Source organism: Myxocyprinus asiaticus, chromosome 42 (genome assembly GCF_019703515.2).
Source record: "Myxocyprinus asiaticus isolate MX2 ecotype Aquarium Trade chromosome 42, UBuf_Myxa_2, whole genome shotgun sequence".
In the NCBI taxonomy this organism is placed as follows: domain Eukaryota; kingdom Metazoa; phylum Chordata; class Actinopteri; order Cypriniformes; family Catostomidae; genus Myxocyprinus; species Myxocyprinus asiaticus.
In genome coordinates, this window is record NC_059385.1 from 6,774,696 (window position 1) to 6,793,888 (window position 19,193).

Genomic DNA, 19,193 nt, shown 5'->3' on the forward strand with positions numbered 1-19,193 from the left:
ATTGTGATACATCATAAATATTTTCTTTTTCCGAAGACAAACTTTTTTATTTGAAATAACATGCACCAATGAATCTTGCACAATCATACCAAGAACATGCATTAAAAAAGTGGGCTTAATAGTGTAGGCTTAATAGTTTTTATTTCACGTTGGCATAATAACAAATCCTTTTTTTTTTTTTTTTGTCTAAAAAATTTGAATTTCAAAGTCACTTGAAATAAATGCAAACATTTATGGTTGGATTTTAGTTTTATATATTTCAGATGCTGTTTTCGGTTAAGTGTTTGAGAGAGTTTAGCCTTTTCTTTTTCTTTTTTTTTCACAGTTGTTAGATGGCGTCAGTCTTCTCTTTAATTAACCCATGGCTCTGTCTTTAATTGGGGAGATGCTCTTTTGTGAGAGTGATATTTTGCATGCTCTTCACCTCCTCGGTCTAATAGCTAATTGGTCATTATAATGTTCTGGCTGACTGCTTTCATTCTCGTCCTGATGAACCCTCTCTGAGATCCACCTCTGATATAGATCAGCAGTCGAGTTTTACCCCTCCATCACATTCACAAATCTTCACTGGCTGTATGAAATCAAAATTGGACTTTTGCGGTTTTAGTCCATGTCTACTATGAAATCATATACAGTATTTGCTAATGTACTTCTAACTGACAAAATTAACAAAAAACTAAGTCAAAATTAATCATTACTGTAACCAGTCCTGCTCAACACGGGATTTGAACCAGTGTCTCCAGCATGCGAGGCGGGCGTTCTAATGAGGAGGCTAAAGGATTCAGCCTCTACTATCACTCACTAGTGCGCTTCTAAAGGTTAGTGGAGTGAGGTTTACACATACCTCACAGCTATCATGTACCAGCTGGCTCCCATTACACTTACCCCCCTAAAACTCATTCCCATCTGGGTCACGGCACCACTGTAACCGGTCCTGTTTGACCCACTCTGAGCGGAATTTGAACCAGTGTCAGCCGGCATGGGAGGCGGGCGCGCTAACGAGGAGGCTAAAGGCTACAGCCTCTAGTGTCAGTTGCTAGTGCGCCTCTTGAGGCCAGGGAAGTGAGGTTTACACATACCGCACAGCTATCACGTAGCAGCTGGCTCCCGTTACATTAGCAGATATGCACACATTTGAAATTTACAGTCTTTCTCTTACAGGAAAATGGACCAAAAATATTTATGACACGTCTTGCACTACACAGATGTTTGTACAATCAGATGCTCTCTAGAATTAGAATGTCCCTCCCCTTAATACCATATCTCAACAATTAGCAAACAACAAATCAACAAATCAACAAATCTGATAGTTACATCACAGGTTCATGGCTGTGATGTAACTAAATCCTAGTGGCTATTTAAAGAAAAGATCCTTTCAATATGTCCTTCCCAAACTTCCTCTTTCAATAAGAAATAAGTTAACACAAATAAAGCAATTTCATAGCGTCTTTTAGGTTATTTGAGGATCTGCTCTTGTATTATATCATAGAGTAGTTTTTCATATCCTCTCTTGACACCATCTTCCCCACATTTTCAATCTTCGATCCTCAAAACACTTGTGATCTATTGGTTTCATTTTAAAAACATGACATAGATGAAGTGAGAGACAGTGAACCAGTTAGATTAGCTTTTTTAAATGTTTTAAGCTCTGTGTGAATTATTATTATTTTTATTTTTTTATGGCAGCAATCAAAAGCGATGGTATTGCAGCAGTACGCCGTGAGTATGAAAGCGGATGAATTATTCAGTTTGAATGATATCTGATCTTAAAGGTTCTGTCAGTTGCTCAGAGGGAAGAGAGAATAGAGGGCAGAGCCTGGCACGATGTGATTTTCTGAAGCTGGACATGTTCCTGCGTTTACAAGCTATGTTGTTCTTGGAATACATTTCCTATCAAATTATAATACAGTAGTTCTAATGACGCATTACATTCGGACATGGGATATTCCTACTTGACATTATTATCTTCCAACCTTATATGACAGACTTGGAAGAATTAAGCCATATTCTTCTCATTTACTTATTTTACACAGTAAAATAAAAGGCTTTCATTGAGTTTTGAACAGACCGTTTGAGCTGAGTGTGGACTGTACGGTGAATTGACTGACTGGTCAGACGCCCCTTGATCCTCAACCTCTTCCTATCCTTTGTATCTCCACCAATGTGTCCATCCTTTAAGCCCATCAGGCATCCATGTGTTTTCTAATTGTGTCTTTACCACACGTTTCCTCACCATTTGGCCGGGGTGTCTATGCTCAGGACCGCAAACGCAGCTACAAAGCAGTGCAATCATGTGATGAAGGGGTGACATCTGGAGAGGCCCTGGCGGCCTTGGCTCAAAACTCAACATATATGCACAATGTGCTCGGACCTGCATGCATCTTCCTGCGCAAGGGCTTCGCTGAGAGCCGGAAGGCTGTACGTAAGTCTGGACATGCACATCAACACACATGCACACCTGCACAAATCGCGTGCAAGTTCTCATATTTATAAGTGGAAATTTAAGAATTAAGAGAAAGAAAAACAACAATATACACTGCATGTAGTGTCAGATTAATTCAGGTTCCATGAAATTCAGTCTGGGTAGTTGACAACAAAGTCAACCTGGTCTCATAGAATCACATTACTATAACTATATTTTTGCAAAGTGAATTTTTATGTGGCTCATTGTACGTATCACGGCAGTTTCTTGGTGACATAAGCACTTACCATTTACGCTGTTCCTCCCACAATGCAACCTTATGACATCAAAACACTTTTATCATAGTGCATGACTTGTAAAGCGATACATTTTGATGTTTTGCATTATAAAGTAACCAACTACACTTACAAGCTTGTTCGGATATAATCAAATCACGTAGTAGCTCACCTGATAGAGCAAGCAAGTCGACACGTGAGCCAAAAGTGTCATAGAAGCGCCACAAAATGACATGGTTGCTTCAGCAATTGCATTTTTCATCTAACCTGTGCTTTTTTAGACACTATCGGTTAGGTTTAGGGTAGGGAGATAAGTTTTGTTGATTTAAAACTCGATAGAGTATTAACCTTAAAAACCTCATCTGTTTGGGAGAACATTTAACTTTTTCACTTTTACACACACACTTCATGTTACCTAATGCATTAGCTAATGTTAACATATAGAACCTTATTGTAAAGTTTAACCAAACAGTCTATGGATATGCAGCAATGTACTCAAATTCTGTTGAGCAACAAGGCTGTTCTGCTCAAATGCAGACGTTTTGCCGTTGGTTGTAAAGAACACAGCACTACATGCTTTCGGTTGATGTAGGAACCGCAGGGATCTGCCCTTATTAGCCTCTGCAGTGGGCTCGGGTCAGAGTCATGTGATTGAGTTCTGCAGGAGCTCAGAGATTGCTCGAGGTGAGCCCTGCATGCAGATGTGTTCAAGGAGATGTAAAGAAAAACTGATTATAAGAGATCAATCCTGAGTTTGTATGTGCTGTTCCAAATGACTTAATCCAAAAAATGTTTTAATCTTTTGTTAATGCTGTAATGACTTGCTTTTTCTCTCAAGCAGAAACTGGTGCATTGAATTAAATGACTGTATTCTTCAGAATGGGAGGAGGACAACACTTTGCTTTTGTAGTGTATCATTTGTAGTGACTTCAATGAAAAGAAATAGGCTAGTGCAACACAGGTCACCATTTGTGTGGATCATTATTGATTGTTCTGTTTCTTTAATTGCAGAACAGAGAGCTGAGACCAGAGGAAATGGATGGTATGTTCTATTCATTTTTGTTCCAAAATTGACATTAAACCTGGTGCAACTCTTCTTAATATATATGAATATATGCGAGGGCAAATTAGATCTGAGAGCTACGTTATGTTTGAACACTTGATTAATTTGGAAGTTTAATCTAGTCAAAATCAGTGCTTGAATTGAGGGGGGCTGGGGGGTCCGGGAACCCCCATAAGAAATAAAAAATAGTCTGGGGGTGGTTTCCTCAAATATTTTTATTTTAGTAAAGATAATAATGACATATCTCTCTCTTATATAACATTGCCCTGATCTTTGTCTCAACCACACACAACAACTAAAAGCACTATTACAGATATATTGTATGGATTAATCCACTACCCCCTCCCCCCACCACCCTACAAAACCTCAAGGGGTGGGGACCCCCCATAAGACTGTAATCAATTCGAGCACTGGTCAAAATAAAACACTTTGTCAATTGATTTAATGTTTTTATCAAATTAACTATATGATATGATGATTTATTAATCTAATTAACAGCATACATCATTATTTGCTGCAAATGGCCCTCATATAAAAATAATTCAATGTATAATAATAAATTATTAATTAATTATATTTAAAGAATTATAAATGTAATATATACAATACAAATAATAATTCTGATAATTCCATTACATTATTGTGGCAGACAAGTAAAGTATTGATTAGACAATACAAAAAGTGGCTTTAGAAGGCAATATACTGTTCTATTTCCATATCATTGAACATAAGCCACCCATTTTCCATTCACGTTTATGTACACATGCATCAGACGGATGCTTTTGGAGCATCTCACATTGGTTGCATCGCATTTTAGGATGCTGTGTGAATAAAAATGAAGTTTGAAACTTAGAAAAACCAGCACGAGAGCCCTGCATTTGGAGTTGCGCTCCATCCAGCTGTGTTTGAACACAAGAACACATGCTCATCTTGTGCGTCTGCTGTCAGTAAGTGTAAGTGTGGTTCATTGCCTGTATAGCTGCAGTTGCGCTTACTGCCCCTTCCTGACTGAGACTCGTAAAAATGGAGGTGGTACAGTACTTCAAGCTTGAATTGCTCCGATGGTATGAAAATTCCTTATTACAATCCGGGAGCATGATAAATTGTGCTAACTTTTTTAACACATTATTTTTAATAGAATTAATCACACTGAATTAACACATTAAATTGACAGCCCTTAACTTTATCTTTTTATCTGTTACTTGTGAATATGGTATCAATAGAAGCAATTCACAGTAAATATGTAATGATTTTATTATTCTAACAACACTCACTAGATATCTGCAGAAAGTTTTGTTCATGTGTCATTTCTGACATTTTGTACGCAATTTTGCCAATATGAAATGTTGCAGCATGCTTCATTTATTGTCTGCTGATCATTTGTCAATTGTTCCATTTTTAATTAGGCAGAGACAGGGTTTGAAATTAAGTATTTGCTTACAAGTGTTCTGGTTATTTAGAGAACATTGGTGTGCTTTGTATCTGTCATCCAGAAATGTATTCATAGTAGTCTGTGTATAAACAATTATCTCTTCATCTGATTTGAATTGAATTCTGTCTTGCTTTTTGTCATCACAGAGCTACGAGAAGCTTTCAAAGAGTTTGATAAAGATAAAGACGGTTTCATTGGCTGTAAAGACCTTGGGAACTGCATGAGAACTATGGGATACATGCCTACAGAAATGGAGCTCATTGAACTGAGTCAACAGATTAATATGAACTGTAAGCAACAGCAATGCTTATATAACTATTTTCAAACTTCATTTGATTGCTTGGTCCGAACCGTGAAGTTACTTTTACACCAACCAAACCGAATTCTGATCTTGGACCCACTTTATATTAGGTGGCCTTAACTACTATGTACTTAACCATATGATACAATGTACTTATTATGTACACACATGTTGTTGCATTGTAATTACATTTAAAGTACCTGCATTTAATTACATTTGTAGTTACACTGATAACTTTACCCCTAATTCAACCCTTACCCCAAATTCTAACTCTAACCCCTTATCTTAACCCTTACACTACACTTACTCCTAAACCTACTGGTACCTCAACCTCAGTAGGTGCAAATGTGGATATTTTGCAGAACAACATGTAATTACACAGTAAATACATAGTCTTGTATGAATTTAATGTTAGTACATAGTAGTTAAGGCCACCTTATATAAAGTGTGACCCTGATGTTAAACCAACCTCAGTTCACACCAACAAAGCATTGTATGTCTAAATTCACATCATATTTGTGTCCTCTGTATTATAGTGGGTGGACATGTGGACTTTGAGGACTTTGTGGAGTTGATGGGCCCTAAACTTCTGGCTGAAACAGCAGATATGATTGGAGTAAAAGAGCTAAGAGACGCCTTCAAAGAGGTGAGGAGTGCCAGGTGACGCCACCTAGCAGAAATAAAACACACAAATACAATCAAAGAAGTGCAAATAATGGGAAACACTGTAGTAATCGTGGATGAAGACATAACATTAGCTACATACTGTAATTAGGCTGACTGACTGATTCAGGCCATAAAGAGCATGGTAATTTGGATCCAGACTGCAGACATGCTCAAGAACATTTTAATCTTCTATCAGCACATTTCTTTTGTTTCTCCTCTCTCAGTTTGACACCAATGGAGACGGTCAGATCAGTACAGCAGAACTAAGAGAGGCCATGAAGAAGCTGCTCGGACAGCAGGTGACAGTACTTACTCTGTTCGCATCTGAAAGCTTTGTTGACTCAACCAATTCTCCTTTCATTCTTATATAGAATTTTCTCTCCATCAGGTGGGTCACAGAGATCTGGAGGACATTCTGCGGGACATTGATTTAAATGGAGACGGACATGTTGACTTTGAAGGTGAGCCACCTCATGTGTTGATTTGGTGCTGCTGATTAGTAATGCTTATTTCACTGCAGCAGTGCCTGCAATTGCATTAGTGCAGTTCCCCAGTATATTTGCAGAGTGTGTAACGGATCATTATTTGTTGTCTAGGTGGAAAAGCCAAAATGATCCAAAACAGATTAGATTTGTATTCACTCTTCTGTCCATTTTATGGACAAAAACTGTTTTTTACTTAATTATCAAATTGTTATCTATGTTTTGAAGAATATTTAAAGGAGGTATATCTTTCAAATAAATTCCTTGGTCTTGTGCATGATATAAAGACATTCTCTAATGTTCTAAGACGTTCTTCCACCAAGACCAAAAATGTGTCATTCAGAAATCCTCATGGTTATGACATCGCAACTCATTAAGGCTCATTACATATCAATGCCTATTCAGTATTCAGCAACTTGGTATGCAATGAAGAACGCCAGTGTAAGCTACACCAGTACATTACATTTACGGATCAATGACGTGACACTAATTTTTTTGTTATTCAGAAATACAATAAAAATTAAATTCACATAAAATAATTACTTACATTATACACCTCTTCTATGACGAACATGTTTTCAATTATTGAGTTAAAAGACATGAGATTTTTTTTCTTGGGCTTAAAGTAAAAACAAAAGTCACTTGGTGTAACTGTCTGAATACAGTAAAAAAAAAAAAAAAGAAAAACTCAAATCAAAGTCAGCTTGTGTAACCAACATGTAGGTTGCCAGGTTGCCATTTTGTTGTCATGTGATAAAAAATAATAATAAAAAAACATAAAACAGAGAGGACCCCTTTAGACACTCATGACTTGTTTTAAAACAATATACTGTAAGTTATACTGACATTTTTATTTAAAGAGACATTTAGTTCAGGTCATGTGGTGTAATCCTGAGAAAAATTTATGATATTTGTAAACAATATTTTTTACCTTGAAAAATATTTTAGAAAACTTTTTTTGAAATCTATGATTAAGTTGTGTACACAAGTCTTTAATTTTTTTTTTTTTTTTTTTTTTTTTTTTTTTTATAAATGCTACAAATGTTTTTCAAATACAAAGACTCAAAGATTACACTTCTACAAATTCGACAATTGTGTTTTAAATTATTTTTTTAAAAGATTTATCATTTTTATCACCTCGGACAACCTTATTTGTCAATGACCCTTATGGGGCGGTCACACTGGCTTTGAGCACGCAAATTTTTCTCGGACAACGCAATGGACCAGGATATGATGTCACGCGGGAGAGCTTCTGGTTTCAGTAAATAACACTTCACAGATAAAAAATAATAGTATATTAAAAATGTTAATATATTCTGTCTACTCACTTTCCAGCAACAATAAAAACACACAGCTTTGAAATATGTCTCTTTTGAATTGAGCCAAGAGGTCAGTGTGTGACGTTTCGAACTTCTATTGCTCACGCTGTAATGTTGCTGCTGGCACTGGCAATGATGAAGACGATGATGATGGAGAAGTGATGAACCCAAGTGTGGTTTTATTTTCAATAGTGAAATCCAATAACCCTAATTTTAAACGTGAACTAAACAAAATATAAATATGAACAATGAACATAAACTTGACTTGACTTGACTTGACTAGACTTGACTTGACTTAACATAAATATAAACTAAACTAAACTTGGCTTGGCTTGGCTTGAATTGAATTGAATTGAATTGAATTGAATTGAATTGAATTGAATTGAATTGAACAACGTTACAAACACAATACCTGACATCAGACAATGGCAAACATGAGGGCTTAAATACAAGGACATGGTGAACAAGTAAACAAGACAACCAATCACAAGACTAAACTATAAATAAGATAACAAGACTAAATTAACTTAAACCAATGAAAAGACAAGACTAATACCAAAGTAATCAAACAAAGAACCAATGAAAACAAGACACATGAACAGGGGAAACACATGACAAGATCACATGAGGGAACAGGAAATCACATGACATGACAGGAACAGGAAATAAACTTGAAAATAAAAGACATGAACACAAAACATGAACAAAAAAACATCTAGACGTGACACACGCGTTCTCTCGTCATGCAGATTCGCAGTTCAGAGATCACCAAATTTGAACTTTGGTGAGCTTGCATTTCCGGTCTCCAGCGTTTGAATAGGAGTGAATGGAGCACAAAGTGTAGTGTGACCAAATCTTTACATTGAGACAAATCTTAAAGATACAGGACCAAAAACAACCCGTTTAAAATTAGCATGAAATGGCATATTATCTCTTAACCATGGGATTATTTCACCTCTCAGATTAACCATGCACACAAAAGAGCAGAAAAACAGGAAGGACAAAAATAGCCACCGTAATTCTTGTTGAACATTGTGATGGCTGGAGGTGTGACAGTCGAAGGTCCTCTTGCTGTATTTCGAGCTCAGGCTTGCTTTGACTCATCTGAGCTAGAAATAGAAAATTTTACTTCCGTAACGTGAAACAAGATATTCAATGAGAAACATTGTGGGGCGGGACAGGATTTTATCCATTGAGAAATGATTGGATCATTATAAATTGTTGCCATGACAGGTGGTTGAAGGGGAGGGGTTAAAAATAAGAGGGCTTTGTGACATCAGCCAAAAAGGAAAGTTGTTTCAGTGGCGAAGAAAGTAAATTTTATTGAAAGGTTACAAAGACAGGGTAAAACGTGCACTGATGAATAACACACATTAAGACCAGGAATGTGTGTTATGATGATTTCATGTTGACTTTAATCCTAAGGGTCAGGGAGAGGGTGGAAAATGGCCATGTAAAAATACATTACGATTGTTTTTGATGTTAGTAACCTTGACAAAAAAAAAAAAAAAGAATTCTCTTTAACCAAAAAGGACTGAAACAAATGCTTATTTACAATCTATTTATAGCTATTTTGGTCCCTGTATGTTCAGTACGAAAGCTTCGTGCCACTGTCTGCTGCTTTGTCATACAGTTTAGCTGTTGTTGAATCTCACCACCATACATGAAGGCGATAAAATGACAGTGGCCAAGCTGTCAACCAGATTATCTCTTAACCATGGGATTATTTCACCTCTCAGATTAACCATGCACACAAAAGAGCAGAAAAACAGGAAGGACAAAAATAGCCACCGTAATTCTTGTTGAACATTGTGATGGCTGGAGGTGTGACAGTCGAAGGTCCTCTTGCTGTATTTCGAGCTCAGGCTTGCTTTGACTCATCTGAGGTCAATATAATTTTTTTTTCCCAACATACATTTATAAAGCATGAACTGACAGGCCTGTTCTGAAAATGACAGGGAAAAACAATACTAAATGGAAATAATAAAATGCAATTAACTAGATAATCATGCATAGTTAGGATAGCAAACTTATATTTTAAAAGAACAAAATGCTTTCCATATCTTTTATTTTTGACATCAAAGGGCTTGATATTCCCTCATCTTCGAAAACCATGAACCTATTTAAAGCAAGGTAAAATAAAATATGACCCAGACTACCATAAGCACAGTTTGAAACTATGATGAGCATGGTTTGTGCCGACCACAGTGTGTTTTGTGCTGTGAATTATTGACATCAAGAGACAACGAGAAACGTCTCGGTTACGTACGTAAACTCAGTTCCCTGAGATGAAGGGATCGAGACATTGCATGCTAATGCATATGGGAAGTTGTCCTTCCACAAAACATAGCTGAAACCTCTCTACAATAACGGCAATATTCGCCAATATATTGGCTATGGTGTTTGAGCCCCACCCTTTTAGGCGCGAAGCTGTCCGCTATAAAAGCAGGTGCACAAACACCTCAGAATTTTCTGACTGAGGGACAAGGACCGCATTGCTCGCACCTCAGAAGAACTATCAGTCTTGTAGGGCTGCCAGTGTTCGCAATGTCTCGTTCCCTTCGTCTCAGGGAACTGAGGTTACATATGTAACCGAGGTGTTCCCTTATGACTCAGAACACTTGACATTGCATGCTAACGAATATGGGGAACAGAATCCCATCACGCCGCATTACACAACATAACCTTCCAGAGAGGAAACATGATGCCACAGTCCTGTGGGACGGCGACCGACATGAGTATGCCGCAAGTCAGTGACCCTCATGTTGGGCCAGTAGGGGAGCACTCAGAATGAATATATGAACTATAGTCAAAGAGTATGAATTAACCCCTTCATGAACCCAGTCGGGAAGGGAGTTTATTTATAATGAAAGTGCTTTGACTTTATAGAACATTACAATGGCCTGATGCAGACGGTTGTGTAAAATGATGGGGAGCCCGTACTTAAGGGATGGGGGCATAAGTATATATTTTTGGCAAACAAATTAGCAAGCGCTCCAAACAGAGAGGACTTGTGAAGAGATAGACGTTATGTCTAGGTTGTAAAGCCTTGCGAATGTGTTTTGAGAAGACCATCCTGCTGCAAAACATATGTCTTGTAAAGACACACAGTTCGTCCATGCCCATGAGTTGAGTGTGCTTTAACACCAATTGGGCAGATCTTACCCTGCAACTTGTAAGCCAGCGTAATCACATCAATGATCCAGTGAGAAAGTCTTTACTTGGAGACGGACATTCCTTTCGTGCATCCTCCATAGCACACAAAGAGCTGATCAGACAGTCTGAACTAGCAGGTGCACTCAACATATGCATATAACGGCAAAACGGTTTGACAGTGTCTTTTGAAAGACTGGGGCCAAACTCCAGACATGAATTCGTTTGAATGAAGGGGGGCCCTGTAAGCGCATTTAGGACCAAAGTCCCAAGTCGGAACTGTAGCCGACCAAGGTGGATTTAATCCTCTTGCTCCTCTAAGAAATTTTATGATTAAATCATGCTTGCCTATAGTGGCGCCGGCTTCAGGTGCGTGATACGCATATAAACTTTGAGCGTTGACGGAGTCCTGCGTCTAATCGCTTTTGACGAAATATGAGAATTTCATGTATTGGGCAGTTTACTGGGTCTTTGGAATGTGAAAGACACCAATCAGTGAACACATTCCATTTTAGCATGAAGAGGCGTCTCGTGGATGGCGCTCTGGCCTGTAAAATAGTGTTCATGACTGAATGCGTCAGTTCTGGTGCGTTTAATGTGCTCCATTCTAGAGCCACACATGCAGGTTCCACAGCTGGGCTGGGGATGCCAGATTGTACCTTATGCCTGAGAGAGGAGAGCCTTCCTCAGCGGTATTTCCCATAGTGAGCTGTATAAAATCTCAATAATTTCTGGAAACCATGACTGATTGGGCCATTTCGAACCAATAGAATTGTTTCCTTGTCCCCTCGGACTTCACATATGTAAAACCTCACTACAATATTGAATTAGGCACACCAGGGGAAACGCATATTTGCGTTTTGCTGGCCATTTGTGGGCCATTGCGTCTGCTCCCAGCGGTGCTTGGGACTTCGAGTTCCAGAGAGGACAGTGGCCGTTTTCCACTGAGGCAAATAGATCAGTTTCTGCTATGCTGAATATTTCTCAAATCATCAGGACAGTTTGAGGGTGAAGTCTCCATTTGCCCGGTATCACCCCTTGGCGTGATAATAGATCCGCACCATAATTCAGATGTCCTGGGACATATGCCACTCTCATGGAAAGGAGATGACGCTCGCTCCACAGGAGGAGTCCTGTCCAGGTGTCGGAAGCTTGGTGTCCATCGCACACTTCCCCCAGCCTGTGATGGAAGTGTCCGTAGTCACCACTTTCCGCCGGACAATCTGCCCCAGTGCAACACCTCACTGGTAAAAGGTGGGAGCTGTCCAAGGTGCTAGAGCAGCTATACAGTGGCGAGAAATAATGATGCGCATGCACCCATGGCGCCAAGCATGTCATGGCACACAGTGCTTCAGCCAGCACTGAAGAGGTCTCATGTGTAAAAGACCTAATGGAATGACCATAAAACCCAGCGCTTTTTGAAACAACTTCAGTGGAAGTGTTCTTCCCAGTTTGAACTGAGACAGACAATGTAGAATGGCCAGAACGCGCTCATTTGTGAGGTACGTGTGCCCGCTCACGGAGTCGAGGTGGGCTCCCAAAAAGGAGATTTATTGACATTGAGGCCCAAGCTGTTTAGATGCTGAAGTAGTAAGTCTCTGTGCTGGCATAACAGAGCCTCTGATTGGGTCAATAACAGCCAATCGTTGAGGTAGTTCAAAATGGGCATGCTGCTCAGTTTCAGAGGGGCGAGAACCGCATCAATGCACTTCGTGAACGTGTGTGGAGCCAGAGTCAGCCCGAAGGGCAGGACTTTGAATTAATACGCCGTTCCCTCGAACATGAACCTCAAAACATCCTGTGATGTTGCACAATTTGGACATGAAAGTACGCATCTTTCAGATCTATCGACGCAAACCAATCGTGTGGGCGGATGTGCGATGAGATACTTTTCTGAGTAATCATTTTGAATGGGCGCAAGTGCACGATTCAAATGTCTCAGATATAGGATTGGCCGAAGTCCGCCGTCTTACTTTGGGATAATTTGAAACAACCTCTATCACGTTTTACGCGAGGAGATTGTGTATTTCTGCTCATAACACTGGCGCGTCTTTGGATGTAACCATGGAAGACGGAACGCCGTTGAAATGGGGTGGCCGGTGTGTAAATTGGATCGCATACCCATGTTCGATCGTTTTTAGCACCCAATCAATGCCGCGTGTCCGCGTAACAGGTCCGCGTTTGTTCATTGTATGATATAATGCGCCGCTCGCCAGTGGGAAGCGGTTGTGCACAATGTGTGGGCTTTGGGGGTTTTTTATTCCCATTTCTCCCAATTTGGAATGCCCGATTCCCACTTAGTGGCGTGGTTACCCTCCTCAATCCGGGTGGTGGAGGACAAGTCTCAGTTGCCTCCGCTTCTGAGACCGTCAATCCGCGCATCTTATCATGTGGCTCGTTGTGCATGACACCTTGGATACTCCGCATGTGGAGGCTCATGCTACTCTCACAACTTACCATGCACCCCACTGAGAGCGAGAACCACTAATCGCTACCATGAGGAGGTTACCCCATGTGACTCTACCCTCCCTAGCAACCGGGCCAATTTTGTTGCTTAGAAGACCTGGCTGGAGTCACTCAGCATGCCCTGGATTCGAACTAGCGACTCCAGGGGTGTTAGTCAGCGTAAATACTCGCTGAGCTACCGAGGCCCCCTTAGACTGTGATTGTTACTGTGTCGCGACGTAACGCTCGGCAAACTTATCCACAGCCGGAGACACTGGAGCATCCAACAGAGTGGCTTTTTCCTTGTCACGCATGTCTGTGAGGGTCAGCCAGATGTGATGATCCAGAACTACCAGGTTGCCCATTGACTTGCCAGTGGCCTGTGCAGTGACTTTCGTAGCTTGCGGCACTAAATACGTAGCGGTGCGGAGCTCTTTGAATGTCTCTGGATTGTAACCTTGCTCATCCATTTGCTTGAGGAGCTTGGCTTGAAAGTCCTGGAGCACTGCCATTGCGTGGAGTGCTGAACCAGCTTGGCCCGCTGCTGAGTATGCTTTTTCAGCCAGTGCGGACGTTGGACAGATTCGACTTGGAAGGATGAATGGGGCGTGATTTCCACAGCCTGCTACTCGCTGGGCAGAGGTGTGCTGCTACCACCTCCTCTACAGGGGGTAGTTGGGCTTCACCGTTTCCTTTCCCGTGATCCACATTAGAGAGGATGTAATCGCTGCACGGGCGAGCTGAATAAGGTGCACGCCAGGATATTGATAGTTCATTATGAACTTCAGGGAAGAACGGGGCAGATCTACGAGACGCAGTCACTTGACGGCATCGAGACTGCAGGAACCATTCATCAAGGCAAGACTGTGTAGGTTCCTCTGGAGGAGACCACTCAATATCAAGCTCTTCGGCCGCCCTTGAAAGGACGCAAAGCATCTCCTTATCAGTGCCACGTACAGGCTCCTCGCCCTTGCTGGGGGGAGGGGTGGTAGCATCAGCCACTGACCACTCGCCTGATGCAGCGAGAGACATGACATCGTCATCATCCCCAGTGTCAGAACCGCCGAACGAGACGAGGCCCTGGTATAGACACGTTGCATGAAAATTGAGGGGACATACAGTAGCGCATAGGTCCAATGTATTGTAAATGTGTTCCGGCACGAGGTCCTCCTCAAATTCATCCTGCTTGACCTCGCGGCCCCGCCGTGCCTCCTCGTGTGACCCCTTGGGTATCACAGAAGAGGCAGGTGGGAGGGCACGGGAGGCTGAGTGAGGGCAGTCTGTCTCGCAGTGAGGGCAGTCTGTCTCAATGAGACCTGACTCTGCGTGGCCTCGGCCCAGACAGAGAATGCCGCTCTCATGCTGGTCTGAAGGCAGGATGTGCCTTTTGCACAAGGAACACTTACGGAACGACATCTTTAAAAATACGCAAACACGTAAGCGACTCTTTTATATATATATATATATATATATATATATATATATATATTTATACACACAATATACAATATACATTTGCTTTATAAGGATACACAACACTTGCCGAAGGATGCTGAAGCGGCCCGTTCACCAGCGAAGCGTGAAGTGGCGAGGCGGAGTGATGTTCACCGGAGCATTGCAGGGAAGCAGAGAGTCTTCTAGTTGCCATGAAGTTTCCGCCCGCTGACTCATGTAGTCGATGGCGAAGCAGTAGAGTGCTTCTAGATGAGAGATGACTCGCTGTCTTGAAGGAAGAAAATTCTGAGGAATGGTGTTTGTGCACCTGCTTTTATAGTGGACAGCTTCACACCTAAAAAGGCAAAGCTCAAACACCATAGCCAATATTAGAATATTGTAGAGAGGTTTCAACTAGGTCGTGTGGAAGGACAACTCTCCAAATGCGTTAGCACGCAATGTCAAGTGTACTGAGTCGTAAGGAAACCAACCAAACAAACTACGAAAACAAGCTGTTTCATTTTTCCAAAGTTCTTCATAGTAATATGAATAAATTACCATTAATAGATATATTAATGCATTTCCATATTCAATTTTAAGGACGTTTTGTGTACTTTGGTATGATAAAGAGTTACTTGGTGTTTTAGTGTAGGGTCGTCCTGAAGCAAAACCAGTTGAAAACCACTGTTATAGTGTTGAGTGTTAAGTATTTTAGAGCTAAACTATATTTGCAAAATATATAAAATATATAATAATAATAATAATAATAATAATAATACATAAAAAAAATTATCTTTCTTTCTTCAGAATTTGTACGAATGATGTCTCGCTAGAGGAAAGGTGGACAGATCACATTAAAAACTGGATCTCCTGTGCTCCAAAAAGGATGAGGATGGAGGAGATGAAGAGGTGAAGAAAGATAAGGAGGAAATGGGAACATCCTCATGTGAGGAACTTTTGAAACATGACCTCTGACCTCAAGGCACAAACGAAAGGAAACTGCACTATAACCCTCCGTAACAGCTTTTATGAAGCCAACAATGGGAAATGGGAGGAAAACACACTGATACTGTGATCTCCGACAGCTTGGTGCAACAGAATTTGCATCCCACAGGAAACTTGTGAGGGGTCTGGTGCACAAAATGACCTAAGATAATGCTTAAAGAGCAACATTTGGCTTCAAAACAGTGACTGATCAAACTACTCAGTCCAGAAATGTCAAAATATCCTGTAGCCTACTTGTATTTCTGCACTGGCGTCTCCTTAAGTCACATCTATTTTGTGAAGGTAGGGTGCCACAGACCAGTTGCAATAACACTGCTCTTTCGTGTTTTAAGCTATTTATTAATATTTGTAAAGTACAAAGAGATGAGTGTGAGAGTGTATAGTTTTCCTTTAAGAGACTGACTGTTTTACAGTAGCCTATGAAATATTAGATTATTACTCACAAAGATTTTATTTTATATATCAGTGCGCTGGAAAATGCTGGAAAACCTTTGCTATTGATCATTTGCTCTTTATTGTACAATACATTTGACCTATGCACTACTGTATGTTTGGACATCATTTTTAAACTTAGAGAAACTTTTGCCATGAAGATGAAGAACATTAAATTGCCCTTGTTTGCACAGTATCATGCATGAATGCTAGTGCAGACGCAGTAATGAGTCAAAAGTTGACTGGCTTACTGTTGTAAACATACTTTGTGAAGTTTTGTCATGTATTTAAAATGCTGTGAGTTTATTTAAGTCAAATAAGCATATTTATACACTATTTAAGACTTAGTGTGTGTGTGTGGGGGGGGGGGGGGATCAGGATTTATTGTAATTTATTTATGCGATTTCAAGTTTGTCTTACATGAGTTAATCTATGCATGCCAAAACAACAACTTTTTTAGAGTGTAGATTTTATTAAAGAGTTGTGTTGTCAAACTGCATCTTTGTTCTTATCTCATATTCTTCAAACTCTAAGACTTAAAGACCATACAGAAGTTGTATTTTGGCCGACACAGAATGCCACAAACAGACCAATTTTCTATCATATCAGGTTAAAAAGGTTGTCAGTCAGTGAAATATATTATTTTTTCTATTTAATTATTATTAATTTATATGATCAAATATTAATATTTTAATTGTTACATGATATTTAAAATTTAATTAATTGGTTACAGCCATAGAGCATCATGTACCTGTTACCTGTATGTCTCAAAAAGTATTCAGATGTAGAGTTGTAGCTCCAGCATCTGGCCAGAGCTGGTTTTGCAGTATGCCAGACAGGGATGTTAACCTTGTGCATCATATAATCCCCATCCAACAGAAATAGCAATCCTTCCATTAAAAATTGGAGAAAATGACTTTACAAAAACAATTCACACCCATTTACAAAAATGGGGTTAGCATGGAGGATTGTTCATTGCAGTTTTTAATTAAACTTTTTATTTTACGTCATGTAATTCCCATCCAATAAAAATAATGATCATACTTCAACAGACTATGGGACAAAAATATCCTTACAAAAAAAAAAATACAAATAAAAATAAATAAATACAAAATAATAATGATTGGTCATAGTGACTTTTTTAACAACAATATTATTTTGTAAGAGCATTATCAAAACACATTTATAAATGTAGACAGTTCAAACCACCTCGCTTAATTTTGTTGCATAATTTCTTCATAAATTATAGCTAGCAGATATTTTGACATAAAACTCTATGTAATCACGATTCTTTTCAAGGCATATTCTGGGTTTAAGCTAAGCTTTATGTTAAGCTCAAACAACAGTATTTGTGGCATGATATTGATTACCACAAAAAAAAAAAAAAAAAATTGTCCCTCATTTTCTTACAAAAAAAAAAAAAAAAGGGGGCAATTTTTGGATGGTTTAAATTTTCTTTTATAAAAGCCCTTACATTAATTGTTCTGTTTAAACTTGTGTATTATTTTAGGTGCAAAGTTCTTTAAATCAAGTCGTCATTTTTATTTGTATAGCGCTTTTCACAACGCACCTCGTTTCAAAGCAGCTTTACAGGAAATCATGCATTAAAAAAAAAACAAAAAACAAAAAAAAAGGGAAACTGTAATATCTATAATGTCTTACAGTGATCATTGTGTAGTTTGATTAAATATGATTGTAAAATGTGTATAGAAATTAAATAATTAAATAATAATTGTATTTATCTTTTTATTAATAATTGTATTTTGTATAAACCATAGTTTTTACTGTCTTTTTAGGGTTTATGCTATCGTCATAGCAAAGAGGTTGTAAAATTGGATATAACTTTTCACAGAAAAGACTAGTCAGATATTTTATCATACTAAAATCATGTAAAAACGCATGCTGTTTACGTCTCGTGGTTATACTTTTTGAAACCGTGAGTATTTTTAACATTTACGAATCGGCCCCATTCACTTCCACTCACTGTAAACCAGATTTTTGCTTTTTTAAGAAAAGGGAGGGATGAGTCGAAATTAACTTTCGTGGTAATCAATATAATGCCACAAATACTGTTGATTGAGTAATTTGCACAGAACACTAAATATTCATTAAAACTCAGTATTTTTATTATTATTCATTATCGTGCATTTTAGGTTAAATCTCTTTCATGCGCTTGTACTGCGCCTTCAGTCATAGTTAAGCTGTTACAGTTTTGTATTGTTGATACCATGTGTTTAAAATTTAGCATTAAAAAGTCTTCAATCAATATTGAAGCATAGGCCCAATATTTTTGTTTCATTGATAACGAACCCCAACCTTTACTGAGCTGATCTGGAATCAGTTTTCCCCGTTCACATTATTCTTGAAACACGGCAGCACACAGAGAAGCTGCTCTGAGATCAGAAGCGAGAGGGGCAAACCATAGATTCTTTTATTTACTTAATTTCAACCTCCGCGGCTCTATCATAATAGAGAACGTAACGGTCAAAAAGCTTGTCACGACAGTAAGTCACCCTTTGCGGATACCATACTAATGAAAGGGGAGAGCCGTAAAATGACACCTACTTGTCGCAAAATTGTCAGTGTTTTCTCTTTTAAAACATACATTTTATCGTAGTAATCTCCTCACATGGTTCATTCAAAAAATATTTGTCGTGTAAAACATGTTTTTGATTAGCGGACATGTGGTCAATTCATTAAGTTATGAGCTGTTTCCTCACAAAAGCAGTTTATTCAGCGCACTGAAGCATCTACTTCATAGACA

General features: G+C 39.1%; 1 protein-coding gene across 4 annotated transcripts in view; it reads left to right on the forward strand.

Annotated features, from left to right (window-relative positions):
- Positions 1-16,793, forward strand: part of cabp1b (calcium binding protein 1b) — a 35,543-nt gene extending 18,750 nt beyond the window's left edge. For 2 of the 4 annotated variants that reach the window (XM_051684633.1, XM_051684635.1), the window contains exons 2-7: positions 3,709-3,739; positions 5,339-5,482; positions 6,030-6,139; positions 6,384-6,458; positions 6,548-6,620; positions 15,800-16,793. In XM_051684633.1, the coding sequence (XP_051540593.1) occupies positions 3,709-3,739; positions 5,339-5,482; positions 6,030-6,139; positions 6,384-6,458; positions 6,548-6,620; positions 15,800-15,825 (459 nt within the window). In that variant the 3' untranslated portion in view covers positions 15,826-16,793. Of the gene's footprint in view, positions 1-2,259; positions 2,423-3,708; positions 3,740-5,338; positions 5,483-6,029; positions 6,140-6,383; positions 6,459-6,547; positions 6,621-15,799 lie in introns of all 4 variants that reach the window. The other 2 variants (XM_051684636.1, XM_051684634.1) reach the window with 2 other exon arrangements.
- Positions 16,794-19,193: the final 2,400 nt, after the last annotated feature.